Here is a 21,843-nt window from a genome sequence, read left to right on the forward strand (position 1 = left end):
CCTGTGCCATGAATCAATGAGCAGACTTTCGGAAGTTGCCCTTCAACTGCCTTGACGTCGTCGAAAAACTCGACAGCGGCAGATACACTGTCAGGACCTTCTTGTGGGCAAATTATTTGAGAAGATGCCGTTGCGTGGTATTAGGTACGCATTATGTCGCGTCCTCATTGTGCGGGCTGCCTGTGACAGCTGGAATTTGCACGCATCAAAAGCATGACATACCGCCACAATTTTAAGAAAAAAATGGCACTTGTGAGCCGAAGCTTTCACGTGAAAAACTACACAGTGACTGCAGCTTTATGAATGGTGCTGCAAATGACCACGGCCGGGCTTTGCCACCTAAACAGCAGGCCACGCATTTCAACTGCTAAACAAATGAGTTCATGGCATGAAATTCAAAGCCCTCGCATACGTGTCTGGCAAGCCGTGGCTACTCTTAGCTGCACAGCTGACCACCGCTCAGGACACTCGGGATGTTCTCGTACCAGCTTCTAAGTCGCAGCGATCAGCTCGAACAGTCTTCGTAGGTGCTTATGTTCTCTGCACGCTAGCCCGACCAGCCTGGTGAAAGCCGGACACGAGCCGAGAACAAACGCAGCCAGTTCTTCGACCGTGCGGATGCTCAGGTACTGCTATCTGTAGCAGGCTTGGGCTCGGTTGGGCAGAATTTGCACCACCGCATTGGTACATGATAGCTGCCTTTGCAAGCTTCTGCTGCTGTTCCTACAGCATGCAGGACTGGACAACTTCATTTCATTACTGACGCGCCCCCTCGTTGCAGGGTGTTAAAGGTTGTGTTGATGCGGGGCGTGGGAGCCCCGCATGCGACGAACCTCTCAGCACAGTTGCTAGGTGGAGACTAAAGCGTTTATTGCAGTAGGGGGGAGGGGGGGGGGGGGGGGGCTAGAGAGGCAGAGTGTGAAAGAAAGCACTTCGGGTGCTGCGGGAGTGCAGACCTATGGTGCCTAGCCAGAGGGAATGGAGAATGCGTCAATCGGCGGGGCTGTAGGGGTCAGGTGTCGTCGGGGGAGACGCGTGCTAGTTTCTCGGAAGCGGCCGGCTTGTATGCGGGAGGGAGGCAAGGGCTGCGGGAGCGGCCTTGCGTCGTTTGGTCGACGAACACGACACGGGGGAAACTTAAGCTTCGTTTACGTGTAGAACGTGACAGCCTTCAGTTTCATAACATTATGTAGTTCCTAATTAGCATACTCATAATTACGCAAGTACGCATCAGTACCTATCTCAAAGACACTTCACCAAGTCAACAACGTAATCACTAGGTCCACATTTATTCAGCTTTAACCAACGAGTCTTCGTGGTTTACGGGTAGCTTGGCTGTCTCGCCGACCAATGGTCTTGGACCCTGGGGAAAGTCCTGGAAGAAGAAGAAAAAGAAAAAGAGAAGAAGAAGAAGAATGCAAAGACTTCTTTGGGGGCCCACTTCATCTGGATAAAAGCACAAGATAACACCACACTGAAAAATAACTCCTGGACAGTCCTCGAACTTTCACTCCAAGTACCATGGCCCCTACCACGTCATAGAGCGCGCTGCTCTTGTTAACTACGCCGTCGTCGAAACCCTCACGCCATCTTCCGATCTCAGCCGCCGCGGACGGGAGACAGTTCATGTTCAGCGCCTAAGGCCTTGCTACAACCTCGCCATCTTACCGGCGCCTTAAGTCGCCAGGTTGGCTCCTCTCTTCGGGGGCGATTGTAAAGACGACGACGACGCAAATTCGTGGCAACAACGAAGATGAACATATTCTTCAGCAGCATTGCTATCGCCGCGTGCGTCTGTGTTCGACCCGGCTGACCTCACACTGTTTTCGCCTCGTCAGCATTTTAGAGTTCATAGCTGCCCGGAGCACCCTCCAAAAGTTACACCTCGCAGCGCGCCGAGCTGCGGCTTGTATACCCGCACTGCTAAGCTTGTAGCCTCCTGAGGTGATTTCATTCTTGAGTTAACTCCATGGGTAAAACCGCCATAAAGGGCAAATAGGCTGAAGTTTAGGCTAATTCCACAGCAGGTAGACGTCTTTCTACGATGTATAAATACGCGGTCGATAACTTTCGAGGTATCGACGCATGCAGCACACAACCAAGAATCACGAAAGTTTATATTCATCCACACTTTTTATAAATGTGCCTCTAAATTACATTATTGTAATAATGTCTTAATTGTTTTTGACACACCGAAGGCCCGAATTCTTCTCGACCAAGAACGAGCGGCAAACGGAGGCTTCGTTCACGCACCCGCACTACGTCGTCTTCCTCAGACGCTGAGCGAGCAACGCTGCGCGAAGGGCCCTCAAAACTGGGAACCTTCTCCCGCACTCGCCGCTGTGGTCGTCGAAGTCCAGGTCGAACACAGCAAGGCCGTTCGCCAGCTCTCTCGCGAAGCCGACGCTACGAGGGCCAAGTGAAGACATCCAACTTCGCTCGCCGTCCCAAGCGACGTAGCACTCACTCACGTTATCGTACCAGTGGCGCCACGGCTGCTTGCAGATTTCGCGGTATGGCACCCGGCGAACGAACGTCCCCGGCGAGCCGACATCGTGATGGCTGCTGTTCTTGAGTTGGAACTTGAGGCCGCCGAACGTGATCCCGATGAGATAACGGGGCGCAGACTGCTCGTCATCGGCTTCTGCAGCGCCAGAAGCGTAGTCAGTGCTGTCGGCCATAGAAGACAGCAGCGTCCTCGAGAGCTGGTAGATGAACTCCAGTGACGAACCCTCGTGGACGCTGCGGCGAGGGTGCGGACAGGTAGCAAACTGCTGCCGCGCATCCCTGCCATAGCCTTGCGACGGCGGGGAGATGACCAGCATGTCCTTGGTGTTTGCGTATATCTCGGTGCGGTAGTAGCGCACCTGCTGGCGTAAGTCCCGCGGCAGCACCACCGCCACAGACACGCCCCGCACGGCCATGATGAGGTCGTGGACGCGGAACGCGTGTTTCAGCATCTCCACGTCCTCCAGGTAGACCGCCAGGCCACCGGCGCCTAGTTCCTGCACTTCTTCTGAAAGCTCTGTGGCAAAGCGCGCAGTGTTGGTCAGGGCCGCGTCCAAATGGTGCACCAACACGCGATGGCCTCCGAGGGTCACGAACAGGTGTCTTCCTGGCAGGAACTGCTTGCCCACGACGTTGAAAAACCGCCTCAGCTGCTTGTTAACCATCACCTGGCCCCTGGAGTTCACGTCTACGCAGCAGTAGGCCATGTCTGTGCAGAGCTGCACGGGGAAGTCGGATATTGAGAATCCCGGTGACCGGATACTGCTCCGGTCGTCGTAGAAGCAGAACAGACGCCATGGCGACAAGCTTGCCATGAGGCTTGCTGCGGCACCGTCTTCTGCCTCCTGATCCGTGAGAAGGCCATGGGCGTCGGACTCCTTAACCGGGCCTTTTGTGATGTTTGCTGTGGTAGTTGCCGTTGGATAACTGGTCACTTTTGCGGTCGTAGTTTCATTTCTCGTGGTCGGAAACGAAATCGAAAGCGGGGCGGCGGAATCCGCTATGGCTGTGCGCTCTCTCAAAGACGACGTACTCCACTCCGATACTTTAGATGAAGACAAACGTGAAGAGTTCAGAATGAAAGTACTTTCCTTTCTAACAAATAAGTTCTGACGCGGGTTGTCTCTCGATCCTTCCAACGCTTTCTCGTCATCGACTTCCCCAGTACTATTGACCCCTTTGGCTACATCTCCGTAGTAGTCCTCGTCTCTGACAAAAACCAACGCATCCTTGTCCAACTGGGTGGTCCCGTTGTGGTTCAACAGCGCTGCTTCACCAACACCGGCGCTGCCTGGCACCCTTCTGACTTCTTCGAAGGCGTTGGAGTTCGGGGAAAAACTGTACTTATTACTTGCATTCTTCCTGGCGTTCAGCCTACGACCGTGTTTCCGGGCAGCCACTTGCAGTTTATCGGCCGAAAACGAAGCTGAATGCTTGGGAGGCACCTGGAGATGATTCTCGTGCGCCGGTTGCTCAGGCACAGCGCCGTTTCGAAGTGGACTCACCGGCAGCGTGCTTCTGTTGACCGCGGCGGCCATGGTCTCGCTGACCAAGACCTCCTTCGAGTCCCGCACGATGACCGTGAGCAGCCCAGCGATGCCGCAAACTCCCACGAGAGACAGCACAGCGAAGATGGCGGCGGCTGTTCCGTGGCTCAAGCCTCTGGTCATAACACTGCGTGGGGCGTAGATTTTCTGCAGAAAAGAAAGCGCTGACTCTCCGCTCATCTCGGAATCGTCGCTAGCAGTAAGACAGGGCAGCTAAGCGAAGGAAGACACCTGCAATGGTCCTGCACAGAAAATGGAAACAGGCGTCAGAACGGCGAGCTTCACGAGCGCAGAGTGCACGGACAGAATCTTCATCTTCAACCTTTAGACCGGCTAACCGTTAGGAAGGGAACTCGCAAGAGGCGTTTATCTTAGTCTGTTGGTAACACTTATTTAGAAAGACAAAGAAAAACTTCCTGCGGGCAGCGAGGACTAAAGGCATCTCTGCCTAACGAGGTCTTTGCCCCCTGAACAATTTGACATTCCCCAGCAGTACGCAATGAAACAAATATACTAATACATATCAATGCATGTAAACAAAAACATTGCCATTCGCATGAACATCCTAATCAGCCACTCTATCCACTGTACCACCAATGGATCGCTGACCACCAATGAAACTTGATGATTTTTTGTTGCGCAAGGGCATCTGTGGCCAAAAAGCGCCATGGCACAAGGTTTTTATTCTACTCAAGGTGGGATCAAAGACCTTTTTCCCAAGAATTTCACCCTAAAGAAGCCGAGCACCAGCCACTGGAAAGCTTGTACCCATTGCATCACCGGTGGGTACCCGGCGGCACTGGGGATTGAACCCCTTACCTCCCACATGTGAGGCGGACGCTCAGACCACTAGGCCACCGCTGCGGTACCATTGAAACCTCACCAATCCCGCCGCTTTGGGATGTGCCATGTTTACTGAGGTGAACAAACGACAACAGCTTTTTTTCTTCATGTAATTTTCACTCTTTTCTTAAAGGGACCTTGAGGAGCAATATAGGTTGGCCTCTGTCGATAGGACACCGCGCTCGCACCACAAAGAAGCCACTCTCATCAAAAGCTGAGTTTTTAGAAGCCAGAAAAGACCACAAACGAAAAGAAGGTGCCGTCGTCACCGGCCGATTTCCGAGGCAAAATTTCAATTCAATTCAATTTCAATTTATTTCCCATGAACACATGGTGAGGGCCGAGGGAAAAAAGCCAGAAATTTTGGCTTGACGTGCCCCTCGGCCCCTACATTGCAGGGCAGCAGGTAACATAAATGTTTTAAACAAATAGCATCGAGAGCGATTTTTAGGTGCTGACCCCAGAGGCGAAGCTACACCGCTATTCACTTTCCGTCATTTTCGGTGAGGACCTCACGAGTTAGGATACGCTCGAGGAAGGATTTTTAAATCCAATTTGCACTGCGATAAATGCGTCTTTCGATGCTGGACAAACGTCAAAATAGCGATAAAAAGCCCAAGAATAAGTTTTTACCGATAAAGACAGAGAAAAGAATGACACCTGCCTATTTTGAAACTTTTATAAAGTTGTTTTCAAAACGCATGCATGTTCCCGTAACGTGTGGCCATAGTTCTGAAAAAAAAAAAGCCAGCCTTTGCTTGGTGCACATTCTTCCTTAAAAAGGTCAGCTGGACATCGCCGAGACGTAAGGTCGGTGAAAGAAAATCTGTTGTTGTACGAGTACTTGTTGTGAGGCAGTGACTAGTTTTATTTGCTGAACATGCTGGAGAATGTTAGTATGAAGAAACAGCGTTCCATGGCGGCCCTTGAAAATATCAGACAATATTGTAGCGAAAGCTACATTGGCCACGAACTTGTGTTTTCGCTGTGGCGGTGCTCCAAGGAGGCACAAAGATCGACCTTGACGCGTTGCCTAGCAACCGCCGCAGTTGGCGGACGCCGCGCGCTCGCCGCGCCATCTGGCATGACGTCATACCATGCGCCTTGCCGCAGAACTGCCGCCGCCGTTTGGTACGACGTCAGACCGCTTGCCTCGTCGTTGTGCTCGCTTTCACTACGTATATCCCGGCATAGACGAGATAAGCCACTGTCAATTTTTTAAGGCGGGCAGAAAGTCTGCAGGGTCCATGGGAGACGGGGGGCCCTATAGCCAGCGCCGCGTGGCAGCTTCGTCAAGGAATTGGATGGCTGACACCAGATTTAGTCAGGGAATTTGAAGACGGAGCTTTGCCGACGCGAAATTTAGCTGGCAAGTGTTGCGCGAGCAATAATAAATCCTGCACCGCGGGAACTGCGCAAAGCACGGATGTGAAATGTGCATTCCCATTATGCGAGGCAGTGACGAATATTGTGGGTCATTCACGAATGCAGTTCAATGGCAATGTATATTTTTTATCTGAACCAGAACCTTCAAAACGAGTCAAACGCACGACCAATCTTACTGGTCGCTCTCGAAGAGTCCGTCTTGCTCCACGGCGCAGAATTTGCGCTTCACTGGCCGATCTGTATAGGGACTGCATTTATTTTGGGTCGTTTTGGAGCAGCTCACTCTGTGGACCTTTCTTGATCTGAAAAGCAATGTTACATTTCGCCCAAATTAGAAGGGGCAAGGCCATTGCTTCAGGAATGGAAAGTCAGGTTTTCCTTTTGTCAGCAAGGCTTCCATACATCGCCTGGTAACCACGTGTGCTAGTTTACAGAGGCAATACGACGTTGTCTGAGCCAGTAGCTGCGCCTCTCGCTTTTATTAAATGTGATAGCGGATAAGTAGTTCAGTGAGCAGCAGCAGTAGCCCTGCATGTTGCACGAAATTTAACAAAATTGTTCCTGAACACCTTCACAAATAGCTGTAAATTACCGTCTACATCGACACCTAAGGATTGAACCATTCGGACGGAAAGATATGCCCACACGGGGATAGTACATATCTGCTATCAGAATTTCATCTTTGTAATTATTTCGCGAGGCACAGAGAAACACGGCGCAGCAGAGAACTTTATGGTATAATACGACTGTGTTGTTTCGTTGTGAAGCGCCGCTGAATACAGTAAAGTGTTGGACGTGTACACGGCCCTACTATAAGAACTGTTTGGGGTGGCAGCCGGGATTCCTGTGTGAGCATGTTTGTTTTATGCCGGCGGATCCAGATAGAGCCGCTGTGTGTGTGATTCGGATGTGCTGACCTGGCTCCTAATCAACTAGTGATGGTAGCGCTTTTCCATTGATGTCTTGAAGCGCTTGCTAGAAAACAGTGTGCATACATGGATTCGTGAGACTTTCGCCGAGTGTAGCACTTGCGCATGCAAGGCATTTTTGCAGCACACCATTTTGATTACAGTCAAAGCTCATGGTGGGCTGCACATTGACCGTTACATGTGCCGAAAATGTGATTTAAATGAGGACCGATTTTAATATAATAAGTCGTGCTCATATTTTGTACACATTCTGGCAAAAGCGATTTTGAAATTTTTTTTTTTCACTATGGCACTGCACTATGCACGAGAAAGAAAAGATTGCTTTGTTATTGCGGTATATAATAGGCTGAAGGAGAGCAGTGGGCTTAGTAGATTTTCGCGCACGGGTGCATTTAGCCACATCAAAATATTGTCGCGAAAATGAGCGTTCTCGCGTCTTTGACACATGAGAGCGTCGTATACTGCTTACAGATATCAGTTTTATTTCAAATTAATTTTTAGAAGCCCTCTCTGAAGAGTTCAGGGGTAGGCACAGTTCTTGTGTTCCTAATAGACGGACAGTAAGTGTCAACTTCTTGGAAACGGACATTAGATCGAGGCACATGGTGTCGAGGCACCATAGGTAGCTCTGGACGCGCTACAGAGTGGCGTCCTCTTTTCGCAAGGCAGCGGAAGGCTCAAGTGCAAACTCGCGCCGCTGCACATAGAGGACGCCACAAATCCGCAGTGCGTAACTTCTCTCGATGCCTATCTGCGGTTCCGCTTTTTGGAACGAGGGAATTTTTGAAAGACAAGAGCGAGCAAACACGTCACACAGCGGCATGTCCGCCTCTTCGCCCGCTCACAATTTTGTGTTTTACTTAATCTCTTTCTTCTTTCAGAAGGTTGGGTGAAATCTAGTACAATTTACAGAAAACAACAACCGATTACAAGTACGACTACTTGGTCTTAAATGCGACAGACTTCAGTGGTCATTTACCGCCCATGATAAGCAACTGAACAACTGTGTTTAGAAAAAAAATTATTTACATATGTACACATGCTAAGGTTACCAGATACATTGACATTTACAAGAAGACATGACACCAAGCATGTAAGGCGAGCCAGTTAAATAGGTACAGTCTTTGTCAAAAGTTTAGAGCCAAGAAGGTTCACTTCTAAGCTTTATATTGGGACTCCAGGAGCAATGGTGGAAGTCCTACCTATTGCAGGAGGCAGTACCAGAAATCTTCTCCCGTTCAGGAAATTTCCCGTTCAGGAGCGCTAGAGATTCATTACGAACGGTACAGTTTGGCTCAAAATAAAACCCCCTGGGCTCCAAACTTTTGACAAAGGCTGTACCATAAACATCTTTAATTAACTAACAGGAATTGCTCGTGGGCGATGTAAAATAGGATAGCATACCTATTGACGCAAGAGTGAAAATGCAATAATTTGACAGTGAAACACTGAAAAAAGAGACCTTAGCGCCAGTTTGGCCTAAAAACCAGAACAAGACGCACATAAGAGAAATTTATTTGGACTCACGATCAAAAAGGGACATCCGTCCGTCTACAGAAACAAAGATACATTGCGGCAACTGATGTCGCCCTATGCACACACACTCACAGGGAACGTAAGTGTCCAAAAACAAAAAGTGTCCAAGAAAGTTCTAGTGGGTCCATACGTGGGGAAGCACGCCGGGTGAAAACCGCGCACAAAAACCCGCGACCGAACAAGACGATAAGTAATCGATTACTATGACATTATTAGCGCCGGTACGGTAGCTCAGCGATTGTGGTACTTGCTAGTGACCGACATCCATGCGGCGCCAGTTTTCGCGACACTGCTACCAAAAATTGTGATGCAACCATTTGGCGTACAGCGTTCCGGTTTGTGCCATACGATTTCTCGTTACATATGGCTTACGTGTGCCAGTTATGTTGGAGGGTAGTTTGCAACACGGATTCGAACAGCCGACATATGCACCGTCAATTGTCGTATGAACATTGTGATGCAACCGTTCGTCGTATAGCGATATCAGTGGTGTCTCATGCGCGCGCTCGTGTTTGGGTGGTGTTATACTTTAAAAAAAAAAAGACTAATCGCGAGGAATTCATTTCGCAAATCGCAAACAAACGTCTACATCTTGCATTCATGGCATGCTTTCGCAATCCATACGTAAGCAACTTCAAGTGACGCTGTCGAATTTTTTTCCTCACGTCTATAAGAGATTTCTAGAGGCTGTATGTATAAAGTTGTCTCAGTTGCGTCAAGTGAACTGCTCGCATTACCACTGTATAGCGCCTTGTTTGAAGCTCTTTTCGTTTAGCGTGACATCTGAATTGTTTGTATCCTTTACGTCCACATCTATGCGGTGTTATACCCCTCTCAATACGCAATGTAATTTTTCACGGCTATACGGAAACTGCGATGTGTTATTACCTAAACGAGTCTTATATCGCTTGATTTCTGAAGACAACAATGTTTCCGTGCAGCTCGCTTTTTTTTTAAATTTTCAACCAACCTCTCAAAGATGCCAGCCTGTTTCTGCTCCCGGCTCTCGGTTGCTTTCCCGCAAGGCGGCGCGCCTACATTTTCTCGACACTGCATATCTGACGAAACGTAGCATGGGCTAGAGGAAAAGTCCAGCTCTCTTGCATTGTTGGAACGCGGATTGAGCTTTTGCCTTATGCACAGAGAAAATAGCCACGCGTGAACAGGGCTCTTTAGAGCGAAGACGAAGGTCAATATCGTGCACAGTTTACTGAAGAAATCAGAGTGAGCGCTGCGGGACAGACGGAACACAACTGCAAGCTGAAGGAGTTGCCTTCGTCATATTTGTGCTGCACATCTCGTTTATTTCTATGCATCGTGCAAAAGCACACATCAGAATTTGCATCTGCGGCTATGTGAAAATGTTCTGCCAAAGGTATATATGCTTAACTGTGAGCAGATATGTATCTTTTCTCAGTTTTTGAAGAAACTGGCCCGTCGATAAGTAATAGTGCAAGTAACTATCAACAAGGATGAGCGCAAGGGATTGGCATACTTATCGTGCAGTACAAGTGAGTAACAAAGATAAACCCTCGCAGAAATACACATGCACAATGTTAAGGAATCGGTTTCCTAAGGAGTACTACGCTCCTTTACTATATTGTCCGGAATTGAACGTTCGCCTGCTTCTACCACGTGAACGATAATCTATAAGGGAGCGTTTGGCCTCAGCCACCATTGGCGCTTGTAAGCTTTACTGTCGTTCAGGGCGCGTGGCACCAGGCTCTCAGCACTCTTCGCCAGCCATGGTGATGAGATCGAATAAAGGCGAGAGTGATCGAGCACTGTGCCAGATCTCCATATCTGAATAATCGATCGGAGCGACAGCAGCACCGAACCGCTGATAACTAGAAATGACGCCAACTAAGGGCGCTTTATGGCATCGTGTACCATTAAGGTGGCATGTAGGGATTATTAGACGTAAATTCTGATTTCTGACACACTCCGATACAGAAAGACTGTCACCAAAAGGATACATCGGGCCGGCTGCCACTATTTTAAACATTTGCCCTTTCGATGAAGCTACATAGGCCGAATTTTTCGGGAAACGAGAAAAAGATTGTTGTGGTCGTAAAATGGAAAAAAAAGAAGTGGCCTAAAGCGAGAAATATCACGGCCTTCACTGTTTAATTGCTTGGATTCGGGGATTAATGTGCGCCTGCAGGAATTCTTTTATTGCGAAAGCAACACTAGTTGCACTTTCAGCCCGTCGCGTAGCGAGGCCGGTAGCTACCATATTAGCATATTGTATTGGATTGGATTGGATTGTATAACCGATGCATCACCACAAGTCTAACCACAAGCACCACCACCAGCTACACTACCAGCTGAACCATGGCGTAGCTACGGATATTGCTTTCGCAATTACCAGGCTTAACCAAGCTAAGCCACAACCATTTTTAAGTTTGTGAGCGGTCTATATACACAAACTTCTCTCAATAAAATCTTTATTTTAAAGTAGCCGTGCTTGCTTCTTGCTATTGCTCTTTTTGTTTGCTGATAGCATATGCTCCCAGAATGGAATGTTTAGGAACGCAATAATAGTAATATTATTGCGAAAGCAATACTAGTTGCACTTTCAGCCCGTCGCGTAGCGAGGCCGGTAGCTACCATATTAGCATATTGGATTGGATTGGATTGTATAACCGATGCATCACCACAAGTCTAACCACAAGCACCACCACCAGATACACTACCAGCTGAACCATGGCGTAGGTACGGATATTGCTTTCGCAATTACCAGGCTTAACCAAGCTAAGCCACAGCCATTTTTAATTTCAGTATTCAATATGCATCATGTAATCTATACACATCCAGCCTAATCATCCTTGTGCGAATTGTACAATATGCTATTACATCTAACGCGCTTTGGAAACGAAGGAATTAAATTTCTTAATCAGAACTGCCTCCCTTGACTATTTATACGGAAGGTTTACATTCGATGCATGATTCAGCGTTTGCTCATAAATTTTAGTGCAAGCAGAGTGAAAATTGAGGGCAAGCTTAGTGTACGAAACGACGTTTAAAGAAGCCTTGTGAATCTGTATACCAAGGCAGTTTTATAACAGCATATGAATAGGAGCGGTATTTATTCCGTATGTTCTTATGGTTAATCGCTCTACGGAGGTCGGTGTTTTATTTAAGTTTAGTGATAATTTTTTGACAAGACTGCATTGATTAAGCAACTACATATAAGGTACCGCATGCACCTATGGGACGACAGCTACAGTGGCGACCGAAGGGCTGTGGATCAGCGTGCCGTTAGAGCCACTAGTTTCCCCGGAAGGCGGCTGGGAGTCGAAAAACTCCTCAGGTATCGGGTGCAGCTTGGTCGGGAATCGTGCTCCATCGCCGGTGCTTGTGAACACGGGTAGCATCCACAGCGACACCCGGGGACCGAACACCTCGACGAAGTTCCGGTAGGTGCCGATGTCGAACGAGTCGCCGGGCGTCCGGAAGAGTGGGGCACGCATATTCTCCAGCGTGGTCTCGTTGCTCAGCACCATGGCCACGTGGTGCCACAGAAAAGCGCCGAGGCCCAGCGCCACCGCGGCGCCCACCACGGCGAGGAAAGTGAGGTGGAAAGTGGAGGCCACCATGTGCGCCTCTATCCACCTCTCGACCACGTACTCCCCCGTGGTGGCCACTCCGAAGAGTGACAACGCTACCGCATAGAACAGCGTGAGCAGGAAAAACTTGTAGGTACTGAAGCACACGCAGTTGTTGAACCATGGGCAGTGGTGGTCCATCTTCGGTATGCACCTGCGATGGGGTATGTACGTATGTAAGAGTAGAGACAAGCTTCAATTGCCGGTGTCATATCTCTACTCTTCGAGCTTGGGAAACGATTGAAAAGCGAAGGTTCTGGCGGCATAATATATCGCGATTTAAAATAGGATCCAACAGCATCGGTAAATCAAAACAAAAAATGTGGATGCTGAATCAGAGTACAGTGTTTGCATTCTGGAGCATTCGATATTGAAGCTAAGTAATCGGTCCTAATTTCAGGGACAGCAATCATTGCTGAAGTGAGGTGATTGAGAAATGAACTGGGATTACAGGCTAAAGGAGAGAACTGGCGGGAAATAGCGTGTTGACCCTTAAGGTGCCTCAGAGAGCACCTCAGTTATGATTATTGGTAAAAGGCTAATGATAAAAAGATAAACAAGGTTAAAAAGTTCGTCTCGCAGCTGTCGCGGCTGATGTACAGGGTAAGTCAAAAGTTCCACGGCCACAAGGTTTGCTTTTGACCAGCATGGTCGGGCAGTTGAGATACCCTCGAAGCTCAAAATATCTCTAGAGAATAGAAGAAGGATCGTTCTACCGTCTGAGAACCTTGATAGCGTTATCGGAATCTTAAGTACTAGGATATACCGATGAAAAGCGGACCAAGTGGCCTGGGAACTTTTGACCAACCCTGTACCTCTTACTGTTTCAGACGATGCAAGTGGGGGAAGTGTGGTGATCGCGGAAGTTGAAAGCCCACTGAAAAATTTCGGGCTGGCAGTCACCTACAGCCTGCTTTCCTGCACACGTCCGGATGATATATATTTGTTTTAAACGGGTTGGACATCCTCGCTGATGGTGCAAAAACACGTGTAAGAAATTTGCATCATTCCAACGTCTTATTACAGAAGCGCGTCCATATAGTCTTCAAGTGTCATTTCTTGCTGATAACGGCGCTCAGAGCCTCAGAAACGACAGAACAGGAGAAGATATGCCTAATCATCACTATCATCATAATCATCATCATCATCATCATCATCATCATCATCATCATCATCCCATTTACATCTACAGCAGCACAAATGCCTCTCCCGTTGACTCCAATTCCTGCGCTGCGCTAGCTGCGACCACCTTGCCCCTGCAAACTTCCTTATCTCATCTGCCCACCTCCCCCTCTCCCACTTCCTACTACGTTTGCCTTCTCTTTGAATTCAGTCGGTTAGCCTTAACGACCATCGATTATCTTCCCTAAGCATTACATGCCCTGCCCATGTCTATTTATTCTTATTGATTTCGAATAGGATATCCCTAACTCGACTTGGTTCTCTAGCTAACCCACTCTGCCTGTCTCCTAAAGTTGCGCCAGCAATTTTTCTTACCTTTGCTCGAGGCGCTTCTCTGAGTTTAATTTCGATACTTTTCTTCAGCCTCCGTGTTTCTGCCCCATATATGTGTACTAGTTAGATGCAATTATATTCTTTCGTCTTGAGGGACACTGGTAAGTTCCTATTCATGATCTGAGAGTACCTTCCATATGCACTGCGCTCCATTCTTATTCTCTTAGCTACTTCGCGCTCACGGTCCTAGTCTGCGGTCTCTACCTGCCCTAAGTAGATAGATTTGCTTACAATTTCCAGTCCTTTGCCTTCTATTGTGAGCTGTTCGCTTCTACGGCTATTGGACATTTCTTGGAGTTCATAACCATCTATTGGCCTATAGTTATGCTTTGCCTGTTTATGTCCACAATCATCAACTGTAATTTGTCCCCTGAGCTACTTAAACAGGGCAATGTCATCAGCAAATAGAATAATACTATTCTCACTTAATTTTGTTCTCACCTCTTTCGAATACATTTCTTTGAATACCTCACGTAAACCCATTATGAATATAACTAGACCGATTCCCCTACCATCCCTGATTGAGATTATCTGTTTCGTTGTGGAGACTGGACTGTGGTCATCGTGTAATCCATATATAGTTAGAAATGCGAGAGCATTATATGGCTCTGTCGCTTCAGCAAAAAGTGGCCGCAATTTTCTTCGCACGATTACGTCGTTCTCTGAAGAAAAATGTGGGAAAGTGCGATTATGACAGATAGTGTGTGGCAAAGTGTTTCCGTGGGAAAAATTTGATTCATGAGGTGTAATTAGGTAGTTCAACACGAAAAAACGCAAAAAATGCGCTTAGCGTCAAAATAGCCATGGACATCGGTATAGTACATGGACGTCAGAACAGCCACGGACGTCGATATAGTATACGGACGTTTTGCTTTCGCACTGCTCCAATGCGGGTCGTCGCAGTGATCTCAAAGTTTTTTTCCAGCACTTTTAAATAGGCGTCTTCTTTACCCTGGTTGCATATTATTTGAAAGCTATGTTATAGTGGATGGTTACATTCTGGGCAGTTTTCTGTCACCAGATTGATGGTTTTAACATGCCCCATTGTAGAGTGCAACCATTAAGAAAGCCAGTTGACTGCTTCGACCAGGAGCAGCTGCATAAAAAAAATTCAGGGGGCACTTTGGCTCTCTAAAGTGCCGCAAGGCGAAAGCCTTTCCTGACGCACTGTTTGGCATTGACTGCGAGACTGTTTGTGATGTACAAGTTTATTTGACTACACACTTTGACTACGCATTACAACTGCACACTTTGACTGCCGACTTTGACTGCTTCTTTAGCACGACTCTCTCTCTGCTTCGATGGGTCAGGTTGTATCCATGGCGCTGTTCGCAGTAATGGGGTATGTAATGTGGTCCCCCACGGACGCCTTACATCCCCTGTCGGAGGGGACAACAACTATTTTTTATTAGCTGTCGTCTGCTCCAAAAGGGGGCGTCAGGCATCCGTGGGTGACCTCATTACTTCGAATCCGTGCACTCTGACGTCATAACCATTTCGACGAACCGAGAAGCGTGACACCTCTGCTGACAACCTTCTGTCGACAACGATGAGGCATTAAAGGCTTTCGCCTTAAAGGGACACTGAGGAGAGCACTATTAATATATTTTTTATAGCAAAATCCGATAGTTCGGCATGTCATGGCTTTGTTGCCACTTGGCCGGCAGCGAAAAATGCATTTATTTCTAAGAAATTTGGATTCGAAGTTGAAAAGGTTTTTCCCGCCGCTGTGATTCAAACTTGGGATTCGGCTATGACGACAGAGGACTAAGTGACGTGAAACATGACGTGACATGACGTGTGCAGACTCCGTGATTTCTGGCCGCCAGCAGTGCGGCCTAGCAGCAGCCGAAAAGAAAGCTACCGCCGGCCGCACGTTGAACGCATCTATCGGCTATTGCGGCCGTCGCTACAGTCGCTTCGCTTACGTTTGCACCGGCGTTTTGCGAGCGTTACGATGGATCTCGTTCTCGAAGTCGTCAACGAAGTTCTCGCAAATAGACACCTTTAGCATACCGTGTATCTTGATACCGCTAGCGGAATACCGGGAGCCCGCCTAACGCCGGCGAGCAGGCGCTGATTGGTCCCGATCACGGTGGAAGAATATAGTCTGTTTCTTCCACCGTGGTCCCGATGCTTCAGGCGAGCGCGTAGCTGCCCGGCACGTGGCGCCATCTGGCGACGTCAAGGAGATTTGCGCATGCATTGGCTGCGCCTCAGTGATTTGTGCTTCTCGTGTCCTATCGTTGCTAGAACCATTGGTTCTAGCAACACTGTTTTGTTATATGACGTCATGACGCTTGTACTTGCGAGTTTAGCCTGTGGCGGCGATACCTGTATTTTGGTTCTTGCTCTTTTCTACGTTACAAGAGCTTTGTTGTCAGTATGAGTGGCGTTTTTGTAATCAGGAGCTGGTATTCTGTCGATACAAGCCAACTTCAATTTCTCCTCAGTGTCCCTTTAATACCTTCGGCAGGCGGAGCAGTGGTGGCAGCGGTCGGGCTTGATGAGGCAGCAGGGCTCGCAGTAGCGCACGCAGCCGTCGGGGCCGATGGTGAGCAGGCGCCGATCGGCGGCCAGCGTCCGCAGCACATCGCGGCGTGTGTGCTCGTTGTGGCAGTGCTCCAGGGCCTGCCGCTCGCCCACGCTGAGCGAGAAGAGGCGCGGTATGGGCGCCGCACTCGCCACGGTGGTCCGCGCGTAAGACCTGCGCATCCACAAGGGACGATGCACACCGCTCACGCATAGCAAGGCTGGGTCTCAGTGACGGTTCTCGGTACCAGCCGCACGTGACACACGCGGAAAGTAAATTTCGTTGTTCTGATCCCCAAATAGGCCACTTTAACTGAAGACAAAGTTACAACAAACTAGAAAGGGTCCAAAAATGAAATACCGGTATCGCCGCCTCCTGCCGTTACCGGAAGCAAACTGCGATGACGCAGAGACAGTTTTGGGAGCCCGGATCCCTGCATCCTGGCTACACTGCCGTTCACATCGAAACCTTGATCACGGAGTCCTTTTCCGAGTCGCCAATTTGAACTAGGTGGGAAAAAAGTTCCACTCTAAAACCGATCTTCTCACCTATAAAGGCGTCTTTTGATAGTGAACGAACAGTGTATGTCAGAAAGCGCCACACAAGCGGTTTTTACCTAGATAAAAAAAATTACTCAATGGAAAGTAACAGAGCGGAGACAGGGCGATGAAGTTGGACGACACAACAGCCGTGCCGGCGTCTTCATCGTCCTGTGTCTGCGCTGTTACTTTTGGCCATGTCAAACGCACTAGTCCATAAGAGCATCCTTGTGAAAAAATTGGTTGAGATGGTCCTCTTTAAGGGGAGCCTATGGAAGCGATATCAACAATCGGTGGCCGCAGTTACCAGAGGCAGAGGAAGAGCAGCAGGTGGAAGCCGACGCCGAAGAAGGCGGCCTTGAAGGCGCTGTCCTGGACGACTGATCCGCAGAAGACCAGCACGTACGCGTAGTAGGCCCAGACTATCAAGGCCGACACCAGGACCAAGGGAAGCCAGTTGAGCAGCAGGGAGAGCCAGCTACGACGACGCTTGCGGTCGCCGGTCTGCTGGCGTTCTTCGCGAGCGTCCACGGACAGGTCGTCCAGGGACCGCATGCAAGCAGAGTCTTCTTTTTCTTCATCACCACCTCGTGGCACGCTCACTTGGCGTTCTTCTTCTATCCTCATCTACGACGCACGTACCGTGTCTTTTAACATATGTGGGTAAAGGGTTCAGGAAATCGCCCGGAAAACAATAATCGGAGGGAAACGTAGCTCGCTATCTTCTCGCCTTATTAATTCTGGAAGCCTTTTTACGTACATCAATTTCTTTTTTGCACAAAGGCCGAAAAAAATTTGTATATAAAAAAGGAAAGACAAAAACAGAGCTAGCGTGGCGCGAGGTACATGATCATTCTTTTTTTTGGTAGTTCGTCGCACTAGACCTTTCTTACCTTAAAACGTTAGCCGAAACAAAAATATGAAACTACTTCTAATGGTTTTTCATGTTGCCCAGTGGTACGAGTGCGTTCGTACGAGTAAGAATTGTGTTTTCTGAAGTAGAGTGCTGAAGTAGTGTAGAAGAGCTCCGGCAGGGGGTGCGCTTTCCACGTGCACATTCTCGCGCTAAGCCTGAGGAGCCTGAGCGTGCCTGCGTTCTCAAGGCGTCGGTTTGCTTCATGGAAGCTTGGATACCATGGAGAGCGCTACCCAAGCATTTCGAAGCAGCTTCTTAAACAGCCCAAGGCGAGTTCCCTGGGTGCTCCTGTACGGGACAGTCAGCCTCAGCGCCACAATGCTGATCATCGTCCTCCTGGTTTTCTTGTTCGGGAAGATGTCGCCAATTAGCGGGTGGGCCGACCGGGGCTCATCTGACTTCTGCTGCCCACAGGTTCTGGAGAACGTCTACGGCGACGTGAACTTTGGCCGCGACCCGTGCGAGAGCATCCTGGAATACGCTTGCGCCCGACGCGGTCGGTCGGCGATCAACGAAGACAGGTTCGGCGATTCTGCAATCCCGTCGCTTGCAGGTGATTCTGTGAGCGGAAAGCCCACCACGAATGCTGCCGGGAGAGCCATTGCCGCCTACTACAAGGCATGCGTGGCATCCTTTTCTTCGAACGAGTCCTTAGGCCGACTGTCTGCCAGAGCCGTTCTGGACATATCAAGGGCTGCACCCTTCATGCCAGCGGTCGGTTTACTCGGCCTCGTGTTTGAACTGTCCCTTAGATACGGCCTTCCATCGTTGCTCGACATACGGCTCAAGTCAAGTGAATCAGCGTTAACTACCTACCTCATTATCTCGTTCCCATCAATCGCCAAGATTACTCTGAAGAAGACATCGGTTTCATTTCAAGCTGTGAAAGTGGACGCTCTTCGTGCCGTCAACGAGGCGTGGTTGTCAAAACTTTCAGGTGAGGAAGTCGACGGGTTTTTCATTGACTCAGAGAGAGCGCACACGTATGAGAAAGAAATTAACACCCTAGAGGATCTCATGAACATCGCTACCGGGATCACGGCTGCGCAATGGAAGGATATAATAGAGAAGTTCACCCCTTTCACCAGGGTCTCTAACATCGCCGGCGTTCCATTCCGCGCGCTGAAGGCACGCATAGCCGAGTGGATCAAGGCAGGGAAAAGCCAGCCCGGTATCGTGGCGATGACTGTAGTTATAGCTTCGATTCACCTGGCATCAAGGCTCACTCCCGGTGCAGACAAGAGCGAACACAAGCCGGATATATTCTGCGATGCGGCTACGAAGGAGCTACGGCCTCTGTGGGTGCTGAATGCCGTTGGTACCTCGTCTCCGCAGCCGTTGAACAACGCCATCCGGGCCGTTTATTGGGAGCTCTTGAGGAGGGTGTTGCGTACAGTGGGCTTCAGCATGACCAAGCGCGACCGAGACCAGTTGGCAGAGAAGTTGGTGAAGATGCATATGCTTTTCCCTTCGGACGTTGTGCCGCAGGGAGTGCCCGTTCCTGTGCTAGCCCAGGACTTTGCACACGCCTACCTGGCCGCACGCGCGTACATGTTTGAAGCCCGACGCTACCGAACTTGCACCCTAGGCGTGTCCCGCGACTTCATCGGGGAGCTGGACGGAGTCATTGTATGCACCACCTCCGAAACACTGACCATTCCGAGCCACATATACGCTTCGCTCGTGGCCATTAACACGACCGAGGAGGTGCTGTTGATGCCGACCATTGGTGTGCGCCTGGCGGATGTTATTTGGAGGGCTGTCCTGTCAGGAAATTGGAGCCGGAAGACGCTGACCCGACTTCGTGTGTACGAGGACTGCATCGCCAGCAAGATCAAGGCGACTGCCTCGATGGACGCCGAGTTTGCGACCAGCCACTGGCTCAGCCTCGACACCAGCGTGAGGGCCAGTCGCGAGGAGGATGACTGGCACGCCCTGGTCGACGGTTCCAGGAACGTGACGCTCAGCCAACTTTTTTACGCTATGTACGTGCAGCATCACTTCTGCAGCGGTGCTCCGATCAGCGGTTCGCGGAACTTTGTCGAGAACACACTGAACGCTCTGATCAGAGCGTACCCCGACTTCGCTTCGTCGTTTAGGTGCCGCAAAGCGCCCAAAAACGAAGATTTGATGTGCGCGCAACACCTGTCAGAAAGAAAGAAGGATATTGTATTTGCTTAAATGATGAGTGCAGTGCTAGCACGTGTTGCTGTCTGCTCTCAAGGTTCTTTATAGGGGAGATAACTTCAGACATTGGTTCTCCAATACTGACTACTTTTCCAATGCGATTTCAATCCCTCAGGGACAATGTGTGAAACACTCGATGCCTTGTTTTGATTGAATGTCTTGTTATTAGTACTGAACGCATAGAGACAGCTTCGAAAGGATCTTTTAACGTGGAATAATTTGCATGTTGGTGAGGATATAGGCTTGTTTACGTGACCTCAGATCTTTAAAATGGACGCTTTCAATTAAGACTCCTACGCCGTTAAAGTTTGATCAGTTTCCTAGAAAGCGAAATGTTAAAAAAAAATCTAAGGTTTTCTTTTTCAAGGAAGCTTACATGTCTTCTCCACTTTTTTTGGCCAAAGTAGGTTACTTAAAGGCCCGTTCACACTTGCGAGTCGCAGAGGTCGCGCGACTGTTTTGGTCGAAAAGCGACAGTCGAAAACGGTCGCGCTGGTCGAAAAGCGACATTCGCGGGCCAGTCGCTCGCTGCTCGATTTTTCAGCCTCGCGACTGCGAGTCGCAAACCGCTGAACCAATCAGCGAGCGAGCCAAGCTTCCGGCAAAGACACCGCTCGCGGGCGCGCAGGACGACGACCTGCGCTGCTCCCAGCTGGCTGCCCTAGTCGTTGCTAAGCCTAGCCGGTTTCATATCGATGCCGCAGCTGAGGGCGCTTCGGATCCTGGACAGCGCTAGTAATTAAGATGCTGCTTCCGTCACCGCTTTATTGTGGACCTCCTATCATAATAATATCAAGACATGCTCGACTTCCGCGATGCCTTCAGCAGCTGGGCTAGCAGACAGCAGTCGAGCTGCATGGAGCAGCATCAGCAATATAATATGGGGCTTGTGTCGCAGTTATCACTTCTACCAGCAACTCGGCACTGGTCAGCGATCTTTAAAAATGATTCATTTTTTACATTCCTGTACCCAAGGGCTTGGTATGAACGCGAACAAGCAATATTGGCGCATTTTTCTGACGCCGGCGGCCGGCATACTGGTAGGCCTGCCCTGCAGAGAAGCGCGCCTCTGTCATCATGACGCTTGTACGACCGCGGTGCACATCAAAACCGTCACGACAACCTAATCTTCGCTCGGGTCGTTGTAGTACATTGCGAATAGCAGTTTAGACGACCGAGCGCGAGTACAGGAGGCGTGGCCAAAAAAGACGAACTCTCGAAAGCGCGCGAACAACGTCATTCCCGAGAGTTTTCGCTCCAAACGAGATCTAACGAGAAAGCGACCCGCTGATCGCGCTTGCAAGTGTGAACAACGGCGTTGTCGAGCTGCCGCTTGGTCGCAAGCGACTGCTGGTCGCGTGCCCTTCGCGACTCGCAAGTGTGAATGGGCCTTAAGGGTTTGTGGGTATTCCTTTACAAAATTCAGTCTCAAGGATTCGGAATTCAGTACATAATATACTCAGTACAAATTATACTTCTTTTTTTCTTTCCTATTTGAACTAAATTTCAAGCCTTATAATGTGTCCTGTTCTGTCATTACAACTGGACTCAGAAAGCTTATAGTGTCCTGCTTCCGCTTTGTAATAGCAAGACCAGAATTACGCATTGTAAGCATGGTGAGCGAAAATTTTTCACTGTGATTACAGCAGGTGAAAAAGAGGGCCATTATCTCGTTTGGTTAGAGAGGCCGAGGTCCTACGCAGAGCACGACGGAACGAGCATTGTCTAAAGTGCAAGCCTTCTACCGTGCTTAGATTCCACCAGAACTTCTTTATAAAATTTGTAGTATTCGCTTT

General features: G+C 49.3%; 1 protein-coding gene and 1 pseudogene across 1 annotated transcript; both read right to left on the bottom strand.

The window, feature by feature from the left end:
* Positions 1–2,052: 2,052 nt before the first annotated feature.
* On the bottom strand, positions 2,053–4,256 carry LOC149358526 (uncharacterized). The gene has a single exon (XM_089568846.1). The coding sequence runs from the start codon at positions 4,233–4,235 to the stop codon at positions 2,259–2,261; it is 1,977 nt and encodes a 658-aa protein (XP_089424972.1). The 5' UTR covers positions 4,236–4,256; the 3' UTR covers positions 2,053–2,258.
* Positions 4,257–11,958: 7,702 nt separating this feature from the next.
* On the bottom strand, positions 11,959–17,571 carry LOC149358527 (palmitoyltransferase ZDHHC20-B pseudogene; annotated as a pseudogene).
* Positions 17,572–21,843: the final 4,272 nt, after the last annotated feature.

The sequence above is a fragment of the Amblyomma mixtum genome, chromosome 2 (genome assembly GCF_055824585.1).
Source record: "Amblyomma mixtum isolate Tamu chromosome 2, ASM5582458v1, whole genome shotgun sequence".
In the NCBI taxonomy this organism is placed as follows: Eukaryota; Metazoa; Arthropoda; class Arachnida; order Ixodida; family Ixodidae; genus Amblyomma; species Amblyomma mixtum.

What these genes read in the sequence shown, in the direction of transcription:
- LOC149358526 (XM_089568846.1), bottom strand. Translation starts at nt 4,235, where the DNA reads ATGAGCGGAGAGTCAGCGCTTTCTTTTCTGCAGAAAATCTACGCCCCA.